This window comes from Dermacentor variabilis, chromosome 7 (assembly GCF_050947875.1).
Source record: "Dermacentor variabilis isolate Ectoservices chromosome 7, ASM5094787v1, whole genome shotgun sequence".
In the NCBI taxonomy this organism is placed as follows: Eukaryota; Metazoa; Arthropoda; class Arachnida; order Ixodida; family Ixodidae; genus Dermacentor; species Dermacentor variabilis.
Genome location: NC_134574.1, coordinates 109,622,262 through 109,640,579, shown reverse-complemented (window position 1 = coordinate 109,640,579; position 18,318 = coordinate 109,622,262). Strand labels below are relative to the sequence as shown.

The following is an 18,318-nucleotide window of genomic DNA, read 5'->3' as shown; positions in this document are numbered from 1 at the left end:
AGCAGCGCGCGCAAGACGTTTCACGTACCTCACTGCGGCTGGGTGCCCGATACAGCCTACATCATCATCATCATCATGGTTACGCCCACTCCAGGGTAAAGGCCTCTCCCATACATCTCACAGACTCCTCACAGACTATATACCCGGTGATTTTTATTCTCTAGAGGTTTTATCAATAGTTTACGTGGTCACTTCTTTTGGTCACGTTCTGATTCATTTTGATTGTTTAACTTCAACTTGATGAGGAATTGATATTTCTTGACGTTTCTGCTTTAATGCGTTATTTGCTTTGAAACTTCAACTGTAATGGACTCGAGCAAATGTGGTAGCTGTCACATTTTTCACTTGGCCGCTCCTCTCCTTCCTTTCTTTTATGTACTTTCTCGCTCGCGGTATGTAGGAGGACCGCGAAATTTAAAGGTCATGACGAAGTGCTTGACCTGCGCGTATGTTATACCAGTGTAGAAAAGAGAGAAATTAACATTATTTTAGAAACAGCTCTAATATTGTCGAGCCATCGTTGCTGTTCGTTGCTTCTGATAAACTTCAGAATGGCGAGGCCAACGTCTCTTGTGTCGCTTACCCCATCTGATGTCGTTTTTTTCTTTTCGTAGGTAGCACACTCTCATTGTCAGGTTTCTTTTCTGGGATATTATAAGATGAACAGAATGGTTTACTTTTGGTTATGCAGAAAGAAAGAAAAAGAAAACTGACGCGGATAATGGCAAGCGCTCTCTTGGTGTGCTTCTCACGTTCCAGCCTGACGTCAATAACATGGCAGTACAGAAAGGTGAAAACGTGCCGGCATGTCAGTGACACTGAAAGAGTTCATACTTTCTTTCTTGTCCGTGTATCGGCTCGCGCTGCGCTCCTTAAAGTGAAGTTTCACCAACTCGTCCAAATGTCAGTTCTCTAAATGAGCTTCATTTCGTAACGGTACGTTCTAAATGTCAAAAGCTTAGCAAGCATGTGAACCCATATATTGGTTCCGAAACAGACAAATGACTTCGTAAAGAGTTTAGGAGCAGAACAAGTAAGCCGTAGGTAGTTCCAAAACGTTAAACTTTCAATCCTACGACCCATCTAACTTCTTCAGGAACGTTCGTCGAATCCTTGACTGGCTCAGTCGATCAATAAATGAGTCATGAAAATCTGACTCGTCTTCAACGCGTTGAAAGAAATGAGCTTAACAGGAATGTTTAGAGCAGGTAATGTTGCATGAATCCATGTATCTAGGAATTGTTACCTTTACTTATTTCTCTCGCAAACACCTTTCAATTTTTCTGAACTCGTTCATAGCATTTGCTAATGGAACGGGCATGTTAACTCGTAGATATAACCCATTCCCATTTTAGAGCGCAGTTATTAGGCTCCCGTTCCTGGGTTGAGCGTCGGCGTCCCTCGGCGTAACCGCGCGAACGAACTCGTGCCACTTGCTCGCGCGTTCGTCGTCGTCTTCTTCCACAACTAAGTCCGATGCCGCTCATCATGCCGGCATTCCCATACTGCCCCTCCCTCAGACGGCACTGGCCCACCGCCAGTCGGTGTGGTGATTTCGGTACCAAATTCTTTGCCTCAATATATCGCGAAATGAAAACGCGTATAGAACTGCGCTCAAACTTCGCATTTGGGAGTGTCGTAATGGTCGGACATTTTTGCCCTTCTTCCATTTCCCCCAAATAAACATGGTTAATGAATGAATGAGTGACTCAGTGAATGAATGAATCGATGAATCGAAAACTATTTCCTTGCGAGCGCGCGCTGTCTGCAAGGGAGCAGACGACCACGACGAAGAAGAAGAAGAAGAGGCATCCACAAGATGGCCGCTGTCGAGCCGCTTCTAGACCGCGCCGTCCGCTCCGTTCGCGCTCGACTCTCGCACCCTCGCGTGTGTAGCCTGCAAGAACTGTGCCGGCTCTGCCTCGTGTCAGCGCGTTCGCTGCCCGAGTGGAAGGCCCTGACGAAAAACTTCGCCGAGCGTGTCAGGCGCCGGGCCTGCCTCTTCTCGATCGTGCACTTCAGTGGCTGCGGCGTCAACTTCTGCCTGCAGCGCTACTTCTCCGAGTCCGACCACCACTCCTACTGGATCAGCTGCACGCTGGACCGGAAGTCCTACATGGCGGTCAGGTGCGCCGCCGCGCTCTGCTGGTTCTTGATTGTACGACACAAGTTAAACGCGCACAGAAGCGCGCAGTGATCCTCCTAAGTCTATAGGTAAAAAAAAGAATTGTGGGGTTCTATGTGCCAAAACCACGATGTGATTATGAGGCACGCCGTAGTGGGGGACTCTGGAAATTTTGATCACCTTTGGTTCTTTTACCTGCACTTAAATCTAAAAGTACACGGGTGTTTTCGCCCCCATCGAAATGCGGCCGCCGCGGCCGGGATTCGATCCCACGACCTCGTTCTTAACAGCCCAACACCATAACCACTAAGCAACCACGGCGGGTAGTCTGTCGGTAGTCGCGAGATAAAAGAAAATTAAATGCTAGACAGTAATGGTGTGCTGAGGCGACCTGCCCTTCCCGCCACATTCTTCTCCCGTTGCTTCGCACTATAGCGCACGCAAGCGACGTTCCTTTCCGGCCTTCTCGTGGCCGATGACAACCCTGACGACTGCTCATGCGACCTAAAATATTAACTTGCTTTGCTCTCTCTGTCTCGTTCTCTATCGAAGCCGAGGGCCTACGCACCTTTTAAGGGGAACAACTTTCTTTGGCTCTTTCGGCTGTTCTCATTGTTGGGCGGTGGTCTGTAATGACCGATGGTCGTGGTTGGACTCGACAAGAAAACGTTCGTTTATTCGTTCTCTCTCTCTCAGACTCTCTCGCTTTCTGTCTGCCTCCCTCCCTCCCTCGTTCGTTCGTTCGTTCGTTCGTTCGTTCGTGCTATTCGCTTATGTTGGCAATCATTGTCGATGCTTTTTGCATAATGTTTCTTTTTTGTCCCAACACCCACCACTGCCAGCCCGGCTTCCTTCCTTTCGTGTAATTTTCGCTGCACAGCACATTTCCAGAGCCTGTTTTACCCTTTGCATTTCGCGGTAATTCCCGAGTTGTTCGCGCAGCTGCTGGCTATTGGAGCGCTGTAGGCTCAATCAGCGCCTCCTATATCGCAGGTCTGTGCACTCTGCCTTATGACATTATGCTACATGGCCCGAAATTTCCATTGCCAAGCCTGGCGTGACGAAAGCGGTGACGCCAAAATCGCCACGGCTTACTTGGGAACGTTCCCATTTGATTCTATGGCCATCGGGCAAAGTGTCATGACGTCACGGGTCGAATGCCCCGGCCTTGTGCTATCTAGGAGGCGTTGGCTCAACGCGTGTGACGCGGCAGCGCCGCACGTACTACGTCATTGCATGGGCGGGCCACGAGGCTTCTTGGAAACGGGCACCCGGGCTTCTGTTTGAATTTTCACTTGTTTTCGCGATCGTGTACGTCGGCGCAATACCTTGAGCACTCTCTCTTTACCGCGTGATCGACGCAACACGCAAAGTTTGCTTGCGCTGCCGAAACGTGAGAGGCCTTTCCAATCGGATGTTACGAAATAGCAGGCGGGGTGATTGGTTCAGATATTAAGCGACGAAAAAGTTGACGCTATAGATGCTGTTCCATATGTACAGAGCGACCGGGGAAAATGTTCAAAAACCAAACACGCAAGTGAGAGTCCACTAGGAGCATAACGCGACAACTGAGAAGTATGCAGCATGCGGCAGCTGGACCGTTCTGTTGCCTAGGTCAGTGAAGAGGAGGGAGGCTAACGGGTTTTGGGAGAAATTATCGGGAAATATGTAAAACATTTTCAACACTAAGACTTTTTTTGTGTGTGCGCCTGCAGATTGCACAGAATATCTATATATAGAGCACGATATGAAACGCAATCCACGCACCTCTCCGAGCACCCACTATATCAATTAACTCGACCTGTATTTGGTTATGTATATGCGAGAACAAACTCCCACTTTCTTTTTTCTCTCGATCACATCATACAACGCTCATTAGAAGAACCGGCGCTGCGCTGTTAATGATCAAAGTGTCCTGCGTGTTAGTAACCTGGTCGCCTTCACGGCCACGTGGTTCGCATTTTATCGATTTTATCATTTGAATGATAGCTGTAAGAGGACGCAACGGGGTTCCAAGAGAAGAGAAATACAGTTAAGAGCATTAGATAACCGGAAGAGTGACAAGATTAGAAACTTTGCCCATGTATGATGGAGTGTAGAGTAACGCTAGACGTTATGATATAACAACGTGATGATGATAACAACGTGCGAAGAAGCCGTTATATGAGAGTATAAGGATAACACTGCTCTTTACATTTTAGCATACAACGCAATGCTCATCAGACAAGCAGCTACAGAATCGAGGAGCATTTTGAAAACACGCCTTCAAAGACGTTGTAGAACAAGGTAGTAAAGATCAGTATGTTAGCAGGAACGCTAGACAAAACGAAGAAAAAAAAAGCGTGGAGGACGCTCAAGCTTCACATTTAAGAGTGCAACGCGATAGCGTTCAAATATCCCTGACTGCTTCTCACGCTTCCCGGCAACTGCCGCTTATGTAACCGTAATGTTTGCCGGGAAAGGCTGGCCGCGATCGCTGTGCACGAAGCCGAGCTTTCTGGTAGGAACGCTTGCACGAGCCGATCCCGGAGGTAGCGCACAGCCGCGCCAAAAAAGCTACGGCATTTTTATGTTTCGGTTATTGTTCCGCGCTTTCAACATTTGTCCGAGAAAATCTTGCGGGCTGTCATTCTCATAATTCCGAGGAATAACTTTGTCAAGAATGTAAGACAAGGCATGACCCACTTTATTGACAGAATGGTGTAGCAGTGTAACCCGCATATACCGCATGTCATACAGCAGAGCGTGGCGTATTACATGTACCTAAATATGTACGGGAATTTTCGCTCACGGACAACTCCGCCGAAGCCGACGCCGGGTTTTCTGCGACTCGGGGCCCTTGACGCTATCGCGTTAAACACGAAACAGACGGCGACGTGCCCTTTTACACAGGGAATCGGCTGCTAGCTGGTATAGACTGAACTGTAGGTCATAGAAAGTCGGTCGTCGAAAAGACTTTGGATCGCACAGCGAAGGGCGCCATTTCGTTGTCCTTTCGGGAGACAGGGCGTCGAACTACAACGCGGACAGGCTGCTCGAGGACGACGACCTCTGGCACTGGGCTCGCCTCGACCACCCGCACGTGCTGTCGGTGCTGGCGGTGGTGTACAACGCGCCCGGCGTCCAGGTCTACCTGGTCACCCTCTCGCCCGACGACGGCCTCGAGCACTTCGCCGGCATCCTGGCCGTCAGGGATCTCTGCGTGCACGAGCTGCAGCTGTGGAAGTTCCTGCGCCAGCTGTGCTCGGCTCTCATCTACCTCCGAGGTCGGCGTACGTGAGCGCGCGGACGACCTTGCACGCCCGAACGTTAATAGTACTTGGCGTGCGCAAGGGCTGAGGCTTAGCTCGCGGAAGCCCCTATCCGTACACGTGAGAACGAAGAACTAGTCTTGCTCGGCGTTCACAGCACCGGTAGTGATGGGAATTGCTGCACTTCTAATAAAGTTAATGCTTAGTGGTTGCAAGGAGTGAATCTTAAGTTATGCCACAGATTTCCTAAATAAAAAGTTATTCAATATTGCAAATGAAAATGAAAGGGAATTAAGCATTACGTTAACAACTCTTTAAATCAGCAATAAACATTGACGTCACAATCATGTAAACTTCATCTAATAATACATCTAAAGCGGACATATTGTGATATACATAGCTGTGAAGTATATCGTAAATTTCTGCTTCAGGACTTTTCGAACACTCTTGAACACTGTAACAATTCTAGCGAAGTTCTAAACTCAACCGCCGCGGTTGCTTAGTAGCGATGGTGTTGGGCTGCTAAGCACGAGGTCGCGGGATCGAATCCAGGCCACGGCAGCCGCATTTCCATGGGGGCGAAATGCTTTCGAAAACACCCGGGTACTTAGATTTAGGTGCGCGTTAAGGAACCCCAGGAGGTCCAAATTTCCGGAGTCGCACCCTACGCCATGCCTCAAAATCATATCGTGGTTTTGGCACGTAAAACCCCATATTGTTTTTTTAAAGCTGTAAACTCATATAAATTTTTCCACTTGAGATGCTCTAACAGGTTCAATTTAAATAACTACGATATGTGTCTTTGGTGCAGTGTTACCAGTCTTCTTTCCACAAGCTTTCGGCAACATATGCAATATCCGTGATCTGTAGAGGGTTAAGTGCCGCTGTCTTTCTTAAACGCAACGAATTTAATTCGTATCAGTCAAGCGGTTCTGTGGTGAGAGCATTTTAACGTGTATTCCAATAGGGCCATCAGAGTTGGCCTTGGGCTAAAGCTTACTTTAAAGCCTAGGCCTGAAGGCCGCAGACCAAAACTTGAAAACATTATTAGATTGCAATCAAGCGCTCGGAGATGAGCGAAAACGGGACGTAAGCATGTACTACAGGTCAAGAAAAAAGATTGCAATTTGCTGATGTACTCTATCTTTTCACTACAGTGTTAGTACTAACAACACTTATTGTACTACAATAATAGTGATAGCAGTAGTAATAGAAGCAGAAGCAGCTATGGCGGCAGTATACTGGGGCTGTATAACGTAAAACTATTCCAATATGTTTTTATTCCAATCTCCTCACGTCAAATTTGCGTAACCGCCGAAGCAAGCGTCGAGCGGTCACCCGCAAGGTTGTCGGAACAAACCAATCAAATGCTGTCCTCGTTCATAGGAGGTCACTTTTGTTTGTTTGAAAAAACGAATAACATTGCCTGCATTGAGCGGCTTGTCTTATCCAATTGGTTCACAAGAGGCGAGGAGCATGCTCAAGTGGAGAGGGATTCGATGGGGCCGAGCAAGTGCACTGAATATTGATAACCGGATGAAGAGGGTGGTGCCGGCGTCTGCGATTTGTCCGCTTTCTCTTAGCTTGTGGTGGCTCGTCGACAATTGCTGCGTCATGCAACGGAAGCTTAAAAATGACGCTAAAACGGATCCTCTGCAAAGAAGAGTTGGCAGAACAAGGTCGAAAACGTGCAGAAAGTTCTCGAAAACGTTACACGGCCACCCAAAAAGTTTTATTACACGCAAATAAACCCGTGCTCTCCGGCAGGGGCGAGTAGCCAGTGCCGGAGCGATCGGCGGCAGCCATCTTTTATTCCTTTCAGAACGGGGCAGCCTACGGCTATTCAGAAGAAAATTCAATTTTGTTCGGCATATTAATGCATCTTTAACGCGTACGCGTCAGTTTGACGCGCTAAGCTTTTGTGGTCTTGTGACATCGCGTGAAAGGCAGGTGAAGTGGGTGCAGCCCGAAATCTTTTAACCAATAGACGAGGGCGAATGGCAAAAAGGCGTCGAATCAGACATAACTATTTTGTTTTGTTGGGTCAAATTATGCATAACCAGTGTGTACACGTCATATCAGATGGGGAGCTGTCGCGGTTTTCGTGACGTCATGTGACAGGCAGGTGAAGTGGGGGTGGTCCAAAAAGTTTTTGACCAATCGCGGTGGGCTGATTGCAGAATTGGAATAGAAAAGTTTGGAATAGTTTTACGTTATAGCGCCCGTGGTGATTGTGGTTCTAGCGGTTGCGGTCACGATTGTAGTTCAATCAGTAAGTAGGAATGAAACAGTGGGGCCAGAAAGAGGGGATGCTTTTAGTTTATTAGTCATACGAAATATGTGAATCGCATCTCAGGACTGTTAAGCGAGTTATGAAATTCAATTAAACGCATAATTAGAATGCTTAATACAGTTTTGAGAGTGAGAAACGATTGGTCGATTGATTTAATTACCAGGGAAAGACTTGAAGCAAGCAATGTTTTATGGATAACGAAAACAATCTCATTATACTAATCCTGCTAACCACCTGTATTGAATTAGGTTTAGCCCAAAACTCACATTTGCGTCCTTATGTCACAATTCGATATTCGTGTCATATTAGCAAGGCAAATTCGCCCGTTGTACTGATATACTATACACACACAACCTCTTCATCCCTGAGACAGGCATTTCAGGCTTCTTTCCGACGATCCAATCCTCCTGTGAAGGGGCCGCTGTCCCGAAGGAGTGCGAGGAGAATAGTGTTGAGGGGGCGTAAAGGAATTAAGAGGACATGGTGAGGCGTTTGTGAAGAAGTGAGAGGGATGGGAAGAGGGAGAGTGATCGACGCGACAGCGCGTACACAGTGTCCCAACTATCATGCGCCCATACTGAAAAATATGCAAACGCAACGTAGCTGAAAAGAAACAAGTAATGTTGCTTGCCGTCGTTTGGATATATTCAGATTATTTTCTTAATTGCATTGCGCCTGATCACGTAATTTAAGTTAGTTAATGAAGTAATTAAATATACAATAAATAATTAATAATGTAATCAACCAAGCAATAAGCCAACGCAATCAACCAATTAATAAAGTAGTAATTAATTATTCGTTTCATTATTAACTCGTTAATTATATTTCGATGAAAAGCTTCAGTGAGAAAATTTTAGAGCAATATGGAAAACACCTGATAACAGCTTTCTGTTACTCAATACGTGCTACATAAAGGCAGGTATCTGAGCATGAAAGACGCCCGCGAATACACGCAAAGTGCCTCGAGCGGCCAGCCGCGCGACAATTTTGCGCGTATTCGAGGGCTTCTTCCACGCTCGGAAAACACTTTTATGTAACACGTATTGAGCAACAGAAAGCTGTGTCGGAAGTTTTTCATGTCATTGTAAAATTTTCTCACCGACACTTTCGTCTAAGTATAATATTCGAGAACTTGGTTAATTTATTAACACTAATTATGTAATTAGTCAGAGTGAAAAAAAAGCTCTGAGTATCTCCAAGCGACCGCAAGCAACATTACCTTGGTTATTTCCAGCTACGTGGCATTCGCATATTCTTAAATCTTGGTGCGCGATAGTTGGGACAAACTGTGCAGTGGGTTGGCTTATGCAGTCATGTGTGTCAAACGTAAGCATGTGCCAGTTCGCCACGTAATGACGCATTCGACCAAACGACAAATGGTGTCTAAATATCCCCACTGCAACAAATACGCGTCTTCGGGGGCATAATTCCTTTATGAAAGCAAACCTTTGTTTTCCTCTCCGGGGTGTGGCGCTTGTGCCCAGTCGGGCTCTCGCGCTTTAGAGCGGGTCGATCCCGGAAAACCGTGTAATAGCGAACTGGGCCGATCCTGGAGATGGTATATAGGGAAAAGCGGCCCGATCGGACGTGACATAACTATAGGCAGTGGGGCGAGGGGGCTGCGAAGGTGTGAGATGGGGACTGTGGTTAGGGAGGACGTAGAGGGAAAGTCGCGTGCTGAAGTAGCAGTTCAACGAAATTGCAGTGAGTTCCAAGGAAAAGCTATAGCGCTGTCTGACAATCACTATCGACGGTTTCCGCCGCAATTTTTAAACGCTGGTTTCATTTCATTCGTTTTGTTTATTTGATCATTGGTGCTTTACAGAGGTACGCAGGCACAAGTCTAGTGCAAAACAAAAGAGAGGAGCGCGCTTGCCTCCTCCTTTAATGAAAAAAAAATTATGCAATCCAACGTTATCGGAAAGCCCATAGTAAAACATGACAAACTGTAATACAAAGAACACCAGGGGAGATGTCTGTAAGGAACAGCGCAAGTTGGCTAACGGCAATCTCCGAAACGGGAGGGATCAGTGAGGAACACAACTTTCCGACGGGTGACCTCGCACCGCGTCCTCCTCCTGTGCAAGGCCAGGGCCTGGCGGTGGAGCCGTTCGACTTCTTCAACGTGTACCTGCGCCGCACCGACCTGGTGCTCAACAACGGGCTCGCGTGGAACCGGCGCCGCTTCGAGATCACCTCGCTGCCCGGCTCCCTGTGGTCGCTGCTGCTGCGGCCGGACGACGACTTCGCCGCCGTCTACGCGGCCGTCTCGACCGCCGAACACGAGGCCCGCGCCTTCTCGGTCGCCGTGGTCGTGGCCCAGCTGGTGGCCCTGGCCATGGGCGACGACGCGGCTCGGCGTCGGCTCGGTTCCACTTCGGGAAGCCCCCGGTCCGCGCACCGCATCTACGGCGTCGAGCTGGTCGCCTCGCCGTGCTCGTACGGCCCGCAGCTGGTGTCCACGCTGGCCGAGATGTTCCGCAGTCCCCAGCCCGCGCTGGAAGCTGTCCGGGACAGGGCCGGCGTGATGTATGCGTCCATGGCGTCGCTGGACGCCCATTGCTGAACAGCTAGACGCTCTGGATGGCGATTTTTGTGTGAAAGGAATTTATCGTACGAAAATATACGGCGTAGCCGTCCTTTGGTGCGCCGAACGTAAGGAGCTGTGTCGATGCTGGTGGTCCGCCTGCAGGAATACCGGCTAATTTATAGCTACTGCGAAAAGATTTCGCGAGTCTCAGAATATGAGGCATCGGCGTTAAGTAAAGCTTTTTTTTGTTATGTTCGCGCGAACGTAAGGCCAACGGCCGGATTGTTGGTACAAAATGACGCGAAATAAATCATTTCAAGCTCTTCTCTGTAGCTGACTTGTTCAATTTCCTGTGGTCGACTTCTTTATTTCACTGCAGCTTAACGCTCTTAGCTCAATGCATGCCGCGTTGTAGTAGTAATGGGTAGATATGTAAATTCTTGTTTACGTTGTTTTGGTAGTGGTTCTCATGCTCGTCGTCGCCTCAAAACATGTATCATACCTACAAGAGGGATTGCACACACTTGTGGTAGTGAACACTGCACACAAGAAAAGCTTAAAAAAACAAACAAACAATTGTAAACGTACACTAACTAACATTTACAATGAAAGTTCTCACGGATTCTTTGCATAAAACACAAATAATTCACATGTACACCGGTCGCTGCACTTTTTCATTCCACCTTAGGTTAGGCCATTTTTTTTTGTCAGTACATGGACACTGTGGACTTAATGCGATTGCAGAAAATTCGGCAAAGGGAGCGGTCGGTGGTACCGCAGGTTTCTTTATACCGAACCATGCCCTGATGGCGGTGACAAGATACCGAAGACAACAATTTCTTGCTTGAATAAAATGAGCCGCTGTTGGGGGGGGGGGGGGGGCTCCACTGAATTCCAGACTTTTATAGCGTTGCCTGGGAATGTCTAGTCGGGCCCTTCACGGCAATGCGAAGTTACCGTTACCTGTCTACGGTGTCGAATAACGCAAATAAACCTGCACGTGAGTAGGCGCGGGTTCGCACTATCGGACCTTTGTGCGTCATGTGGGGATTGGGGATTTGGAATCACCGGACCATTTCTTCCTCTTTTACCGAAAATATAACCCCGATAGAAGGACCTACCAAGAGTGACCCCTATTGTGTATTGACCTTCCTCTCTCAGTACTTAGTATTTTACGTTATGGCGGTAGCACCATTGGTCGAGCCCGAAAGGAAGTGCGTCAGATTGTGCATGCCAAAGTCATTGCAAAGGTACGCTGGAATGTTAAACATCCTTTCCTTAGCCCTCATTATTAACACTGGAATACATTAAAAAGATAATATAGCGGCTTCATCAAAAATGGGCATGATCAATTTTCAAATATGTTTTTAGAACTTATAATTATTATTATTTAAATACAGGTAGTACAAACCACTAAGTTAAGGGGAAGGAAGAATTTCTGCAACAACTTATATTTCCACTGCGAACTTTTGCCGATGCCCCCTCGAGGGTGCCTGTCATATGTTAAAGGCATCGACGATAACCACATTTAAATAACAGGCTCCCAGTTGAAATCATAAGCTAGAATCTTACCTATTACTTCCGATACCTATTCACCAATTTTATTTACAGTTACGTTGCAATTCTTTTTTCTTATTGTTATATGGAACTACCTGGTTCTTGACCAATCCCCCACTGTGGGTAAGTGCAACTAACCACTAGGCTCTGCATATATATCAGCCAGTACATTCAAGAATATGTATCATAACAATATACCAATACATTGGACCCAGGAGACGGTAGTGTGTCCTGCGAATGAGACCGTAATACCAATGTAATGTCGGTGTTATTTTACTTTTACAGCGAAGCTTCTTATGCCTAGGCAAAACCCTCGCGGTCCGACCACAATAACCCTACTGCGTGGTTTACGAGCCATTGTTTAAGGGGGGTATGAGCCATTACATTCGTCTTAGGTGACGGACGGTCAAATTTCTTGCTGGGTAGGCATAAGAATGCTTACGCATTTAACACATGTACAGTTAGTTATCTATTTATTACAACGAAGCTGCATATGCCTAGGCGAAACACTCGCGGTCCCACCACAGGAACCCTCCGGCGGAAGGTGCGGCGCACCATTGGGAGATTAACCAATGGCGCTACGCACTTAACATGCCCCCTCTGGGAGATTAACCAAGAACAGCTGAGTTGAGAATGAGATAAGCAATAAATGTAAAAGAATTTTAACAACATTCGATAAAAGGCCAATAAACTGCAATCCTCGTCATCAGAAAGGTTACAGCAATAGGAAAACAAAATTCCGCCTCCATTCCGCCCTGTGAGAGCGGATGTACAGCGAAGCCGTTGCGGGTGTTAGACGTTAGACAAGCACTGTCGATCCCCCAGTGTGGGTATGAGCCATACCATGAGATCATCATCATCATCATCATCATCATCACTGCGACAAGCGAAGCACGTTACGAGGACCCGCATGTGTGCGGAAGTGTAGCATCCTTCCTCATTCTTCTAGTCCCTACACTATGCGCAAGTGTGTTATCGAACTAAATGAGTGATTGAAAGTAAATTTCGTCAGAAAAACGCTTAAAGCATGACATACACACAAGCTGCAGGCATGATAGCTTCGGATTGCTATTCGAATATACGAGAAAACATAAATGTGTTACGCGGAAACTGAAAGCCAGGGCCCCTTTTTGAAAATTGCCGATTCAGCTGCCGTTTGAGTTCTGTGTGAGGCGCCGCGGCCGCTAAATGCTGGTACCGTAAGCAGAGCACACAGCCTTATTCTAGTAGGCCCTCCGCCTAGCGCAAATGCGTTATTGAACTAACGGAATTTCTCAAGGAAATATGCCTCATAAACTTCGTAGAGTGCGACTTACACACAACCTGCAGACATGACAGCTTCTGATTGCAATTCGAATATACGAGAAAACGTATTTCTGCTGCGCGGGAACTCAAAAACAAAGCATTCCAGCTGTGGTGTGTTTCTGTGTGAGCACCACGCACGCTGGCACAGAAAATCGCCGCCAGCTATAAATAAACAGCTTCGCTGTAAAACAGACTGGTGAGAACGAGTTTATGAAAATGAAAGCATAAATGAAAAACAAAACAAGAGAAACACATCGAATTCATGGTGGTGCCCAAGAGTTGAGGCACACAAAGACAGCAAGCTAGTAACTGCCATCCGACTCATATTTGATCCGAGAAGACGAAGCTGTGTTTCTAATATTCTTTTTTCTTAACGCAATAAATTCTCGAGCAGAAATTAAAGAAAATGCACTATGCCCGTTCCGAGCTGAGCATCCTAAGCGAAAGAAGAAGAGGACCCGAGCCTGCAACAGCACGGTTCCCAGTGGGAAGCTTCTAAAAGGTCATGTATTTCCAGCGATTCTCCGAGGCACCGAGGATGGTCGAGCCTTGGCCATCGACCGCACCTCCCGGAGCAAGCGCCCAGCCGCTCCAGACAGGCGTTGCTGCGACTGGCTATCCACAGCCGGTCCAGCCGACCGCTCCCGGCGCGGCACACCTCGTCGGGCCAGTTCAACCTGGCCTGGCCAACGTCTACTGTCCCCTGCCACCGCAGCCTGTCCCTGAAGCTGTATGCGTTCCTCCCTGTCCATGCTCCTACGCTTCGGTTCCACCTCACGGCATGTCGTGCGCAGCTGCCTTGGCTCCCGGTGCGGCCTTGCCAGCAGACGTCCCCAACGAACAGTGGGGAGTCGATGAAGCTGCTGGTAAGGATCCTGGCTTCGTATGGTTGGTGCTGCTCGTAGATCTGAAACATAATACCGGAGTAAAGGCCTCGAGCACAAGTTGGGCGCCGGGTAACATAGGTGAAACTTGGCTGCCCAAGGACCACACTTTGACCACACAAGACCACACTTTGACGTTCTTCTTCTTTTTTTTATTTTTTGCGTTAGCAGACTTGTGAAAAGTCAAACCAGTGTCAGAGGGGCAGGGCTAGTGGACCAGCATTTAGCAAAGGTATGACGGCACAGATGTCACTGCAGCAACAATTGCAACATAACCCCCTCCCCCACATGCAAGATATATCTATTGAAGTGTCGTATCTATACAAGACGGAAACCAACATGTAGTTGCGCCATTTTGAGACATTTAGCCAACGCTGACAAGCGGGCTAGTCAGCTTTAATTCATAGAGTGTGCTGACCGAAACAGCACTGAAAGGATGCGAGAATTAGAAGACGCTGAAACGCACTGACTTCTGATGCGTCCGACAGAACAAACATCTTTTTTTTTTGTTCAGGTTTGCTTTGCCTCATGCTCACTGACTGGCGCGGAAGCCGTGTGAGCGCGTTTTCGAGTAATGCATAAGTTGAAGCCAGCGCTCGGCCTTTTCTCTTCTTTCATATCATAACGTTTGTTTGTCGTTTAGCATCACGCATCCCTTTAAAACCCAGACCTCCAATCGTTTGTTTAATGTAAGTAGCGTTTTCCTCTTAAGAAAGCAACGCCAGCTACCAATTTTAGGCTGCTTCGATGCCGCATCTCGCCGAGAGTGGTGATAGTCTTTGACTGGACACGCATCGCCTTGCTGCCGTGTTGCGTCTGCGCCTATGTTGGGACCCTGCATTGGGATCCCTTCATGATTATGAAACTGTACCGCAAATTCATTTTTAACTCGTTCAACTGAGTTCACTTCGGAGCATTAGCACACGTAGTCTTTAATGCGGCACGCACGTTATGCTGCTCTTCCAGAGCTTACGAGCAGAAGCTCTCACTACACTCACTATGTAGAGTGTCCCAGCTAACATTAGTTGTCCAAGCTGATAAGAGAAACACAGATGTGAAAAACGCGGTCCAAATGCTATTGTAAGACCTGCGGTGGATTCGGTCTTCAAACCTCTGACGAGCGATCACCATAGGTATCATAATCGTATCTTGCACCGTGTTTTTTAAATAATTTTTTCTTTGGAAAGCTTGGCTAACGTTAGCTGGGGCGCACGGTATATTCTCCAGTTTACCTATGGCCGCGTGCCGATAACTTTTTGAGGAAGGCCTGCTAAGGCCGGCACCATTGTGAAATTGTGCGCTAGATCTTGGCGACACCGCGTGACACCGCCTCACTGCGTTCTTGACTAGCATGGACAACCTTATGACTACATGGGAAACGCACCAAACCTAGACAAGCGAAATCCGCGAAGCTATAGCCCGAGAACTGGGCGTGTTGGCAGACATACTTCTGCCAGCAGAATCTCCGTTCAAGGCCTGACCTTGACGTGAGTTCTATGGTGGTTGCATGGCTGCACCGTAAGATTTCCTCCGTTGTTCGTGGTATGCGAATAATCTCATAGCTTCTTCACCTGTTACGGTTCCTTATTGGCTACGAAGTTCTTCATTTGGGCACGAGGTCGAGGACTCAATAGCCGCTCGCTGTGACCGCATTGGGATCGAGGCGGAAAGATGAAACATGCATGCGGTTTTATCTTGGTGCGTGTTTTTTTCAAAGGAAAAACAGGTTTACACCCACTAATACACCTCCACAACGACGTCCCTCATAACCCGATAGCCTTCAGCGCAGAGTTTAACGAAAAAAGAAAGACACATTGGCAAGGCGCTGATATTGTTTTTTTGTTCTTTTCTGTGTTTAACTCCTTTGTTTTGCGTATTTTCGCTCAACCTGAGATTTGCGATTACAACTTGCCCAGTAGCTTAATTATTAAGCCTCATATGCCACTCTGCAGCTTTCTGAAGCCAAATTTTATGAACTTTTGCCTTTCTCGGCACACATATTATTGGTATGTGCCTTGTTCTCGCACATACAGGGGCTCTCAGACCTTGCATTTCCGTTTTACAGGTGCAGTGGCGTAGCAACAGGGGGGCAGGGGGGGCCGGTGGGCCGTGGGCCCCGGGTGCAAGGGGCCAGTGGGGGGGGAGGGGGTGTCATATACGTCTGAAGACACCCCTCTTTCCGCCGGCTATACCCGGGGGGGGGGGTGACAGAAGACCTATGGGCCCCGGGTGCCAGACGACCTAGCTACGCCACTGTACAGGTGTACTCAACAGGTGGAAATTATCAATCGAAGAAACACGTGTGCTGTCTAGAACTGCGATATTGGGATTGCTGTGCGGAATATGCTATATGTGCAACTAGGTGCACGGGTGCAAAAGCCACCTGTGCAACTCAATATCAAGGTCCTAGTATACTGTCTGTATTCTGAAAATCAACATGTACGTTTCTTTTGTGCACTTTCTGCTTCCTGTGTACCTTCTTGTTTGTTATTAGGGTGATGGGCTGGGGCTAGTCAAGCTGCCCTGCCGCGTAAGCAGCGTTTTCACCGTCTCCCACCTAACCGCGCGTGTAGTACATTTCTCGCGTGTCGCGTGGTTGAGCCAACTCGCTCTTGCAGCTCTTTCGACGGTTTTCTTTGTTAGGACTCGTGGTGGCCGACTTCGGCGTGCCTCAAAAGGACGAACACCCTCGACGGCTCGCCGGCGTGACACCGGAGCGCGGGTCGGGGCCCGACTGGGTGTTCTGCCTGTCCGTCACTCTCGCGGCGCTGTTGCTGATCCTCGCCGCCCTCGTCTACCTCACCTACCAGAAGGTTTGGCGTTTCGGGAGGAGGCGACAGTGGCGCCGCCTGCGAAGGAGCTCGGCAGTCGTCCAAATCCCGGCATCTTCTTCGTAGGCTTTCTCTGCTGAGGCGCGCGTTCAAGGTCTTTGCCTGCGCTGACGCCCGAATTCAGCAACCTGGACGTGTTGCGTGTTATGACGCGTAAAAGTTCATCTTTGATACGCCAGCTATGTGGATCAAGACAGATGTCCTAGTCAGGCAGCTTATCTTGATCTATGTGGATCAAGCTATGTGGATCAAGCTATGTGGACCAGCTATGTGGATCAAGATAAGCTGCCTGACTAGGACATCCGTCTTGATTCTATATAGCTTAAGTTTTCTCGCAGCGGTTTGCGGTTTCCAGTGAGCAAAGCACCACACCTGACCGCGCACCTAATGAACGTTGCGTATGTTGTGTTTTATCTGACTCCCTCGATGCTTTAAACGAAATAAATGACTGCGGTTCTATATAGGATAAGGCGCGCACTGGCTAAAGTACTACATGTGTGTCCCAAGTCGCGAGGAAACATTCTGTGACACTTTGGGCGATTGCACTTCGCCGCTTGTCGGGAAATCGTCGCGATCAAAGACAGCACGACAATGCAGCGGACACTCTAACGTCGCGCTGCGCAGTGGGGTGTGCACAGGTGGGAGTCGTGAAACATCGGTGGTTTTTATTGCAAGTGGCATCAGGAAGCTTATAACATTTGAAAGCGCCAAGAAAATATGGTTACAGATTTAGTGACGACCCTGCATTGGACATAATATTATTCATATTTGAAGTGCTTCTACGGAGGCGACAAACATCAGCGCAGCGAAGTGTTTGACGACCACACAGGGCCGCAAGCGCGTACTTCAGCGAGCGTCGCCAAACGTTTCCGGGTGACAGCTTGACACTGACGCTAACGGCGATGTGCGCTCGCCGAAAATGTCACTAAATGTGCGCGTCTGACAGGAGCATTCTGTTCGAGGTACACTTTGCAAGAACGGCTGAGGAGCTGGCTTTAGCGAAAGACGTCACAGAGCTATAAATGTAACTTGGTACAGATGCTAACAGAGACGGGAGTCGGCTTTCCACCGAGCTGCAAACAATAGGGGCCGATTTTTTCAGATTTGACATTTTACTGATCTCCGTACAGGCGGAGGTGCCGTACGGTTTCCACCGCGACTCTTCTCATCAAAAGGAATCTTTGGAACGGGGTCGTCTCCGACGCCGCATATTCAAATGCACGTGAAACGCAGAAATGCTCTTATGAAGCAACCGCTGCACCGAATTGAGCAGAATTTGTTGCCTTCCAGCGCGAAAGTTGAGTTATAGTGACCGTAGGAAGCAGAATTTCTATTTAAGTTGTCCCCCCCCCCTTCCAATGTAGTCAAAATTTTCGGAAAACTAAAATTCTAAAGCAAATAGAACCACGATGTGTACAAATCTGCAACTCTGTAGCAAGAATAGATGTCGCACTTCTGTAAGCTGCATCCGCTAGGGCTCTTTAAGCGGACATATTTGAGATATTAATGTATAGCTTAAGGGAATTTGCAACAACGTTTGCA

At 48.0% G+C, this 18,318-nt stretch overlaps 2 protein-coding genes across 3 annotated transcripts in view; both read left to right on the top strand.

Moving 5' to 3' along the window:
* LOC142587018 (uncharacterized) overlaps positions 1–16,964 on the top strand; it is a 34,578-nt gene extending 17,614 nt beyond the window's left edge. The window contains exons 2-3 of one of the 2 annotated variants that reach the window (XM_075697892.1): positions 13,579–13,927; positions 16,589–16,964. In XM_075697892.1, the coding sequence (XP_075554007.1) occupies positions 13,600–13,927; positions 16,589–16,842 (582 nt within the window). In that variant the 5' untranslated portion in view covers positions 13,579–13,599 and the 3' untranslated portion in view covers positions 16,843–16,964. Of the gene's footprint in view, positions 1–13,054; positions 13,928–16,588 lie in introns of those variants that run through there. The other variant, XM_075697891.1, reaches the window with a different exon arrangement.
* LOC142588782 (uncharacterized) lies at positions 1,820–10,511 on the top strand. Its single transcript, XM_075700601.1, has 3 exons — positions 1,820–2,122; positions 5,061–5,391; positions 9,757–10,511. The coding sequence occupies exons 1-3, from the start codon at positions 1,820–1,822 to the stop codon at positions 10,233–10,235; spliced, it is 1,113 nt and encodes a 370-aa protein (XP_075556716.1). The 3' UTR covers positions 10,236–10,511.
* Positions 16,965–18,318: the final 1,354 nt, after the last annotated feature.

Coding starts and splice junctions, on each gene's coding strand:
- LOC142588782 (XM_075700601.1), top strand. CDS start 1,820: ATGGCCGCTGTCGAGCCGCTTCTAGACCGCGCCGTCCGCTCCGTTCGC. Junction 2,123..5,060: donor ACCGGAAGTCCTACATGGCG/GTCAGGTGCGCC, acceptor TGTAGGTCATAG/AAAGTCGGTCGTCGAAAAGA. Junction 5,392..9,756: donor GGCTCTCATCTACCTCCGAG/GTCGGCGTACGT, acceptor CTCCTGTGCAAG/GCCAGGGCCTGGCGGTGGAG.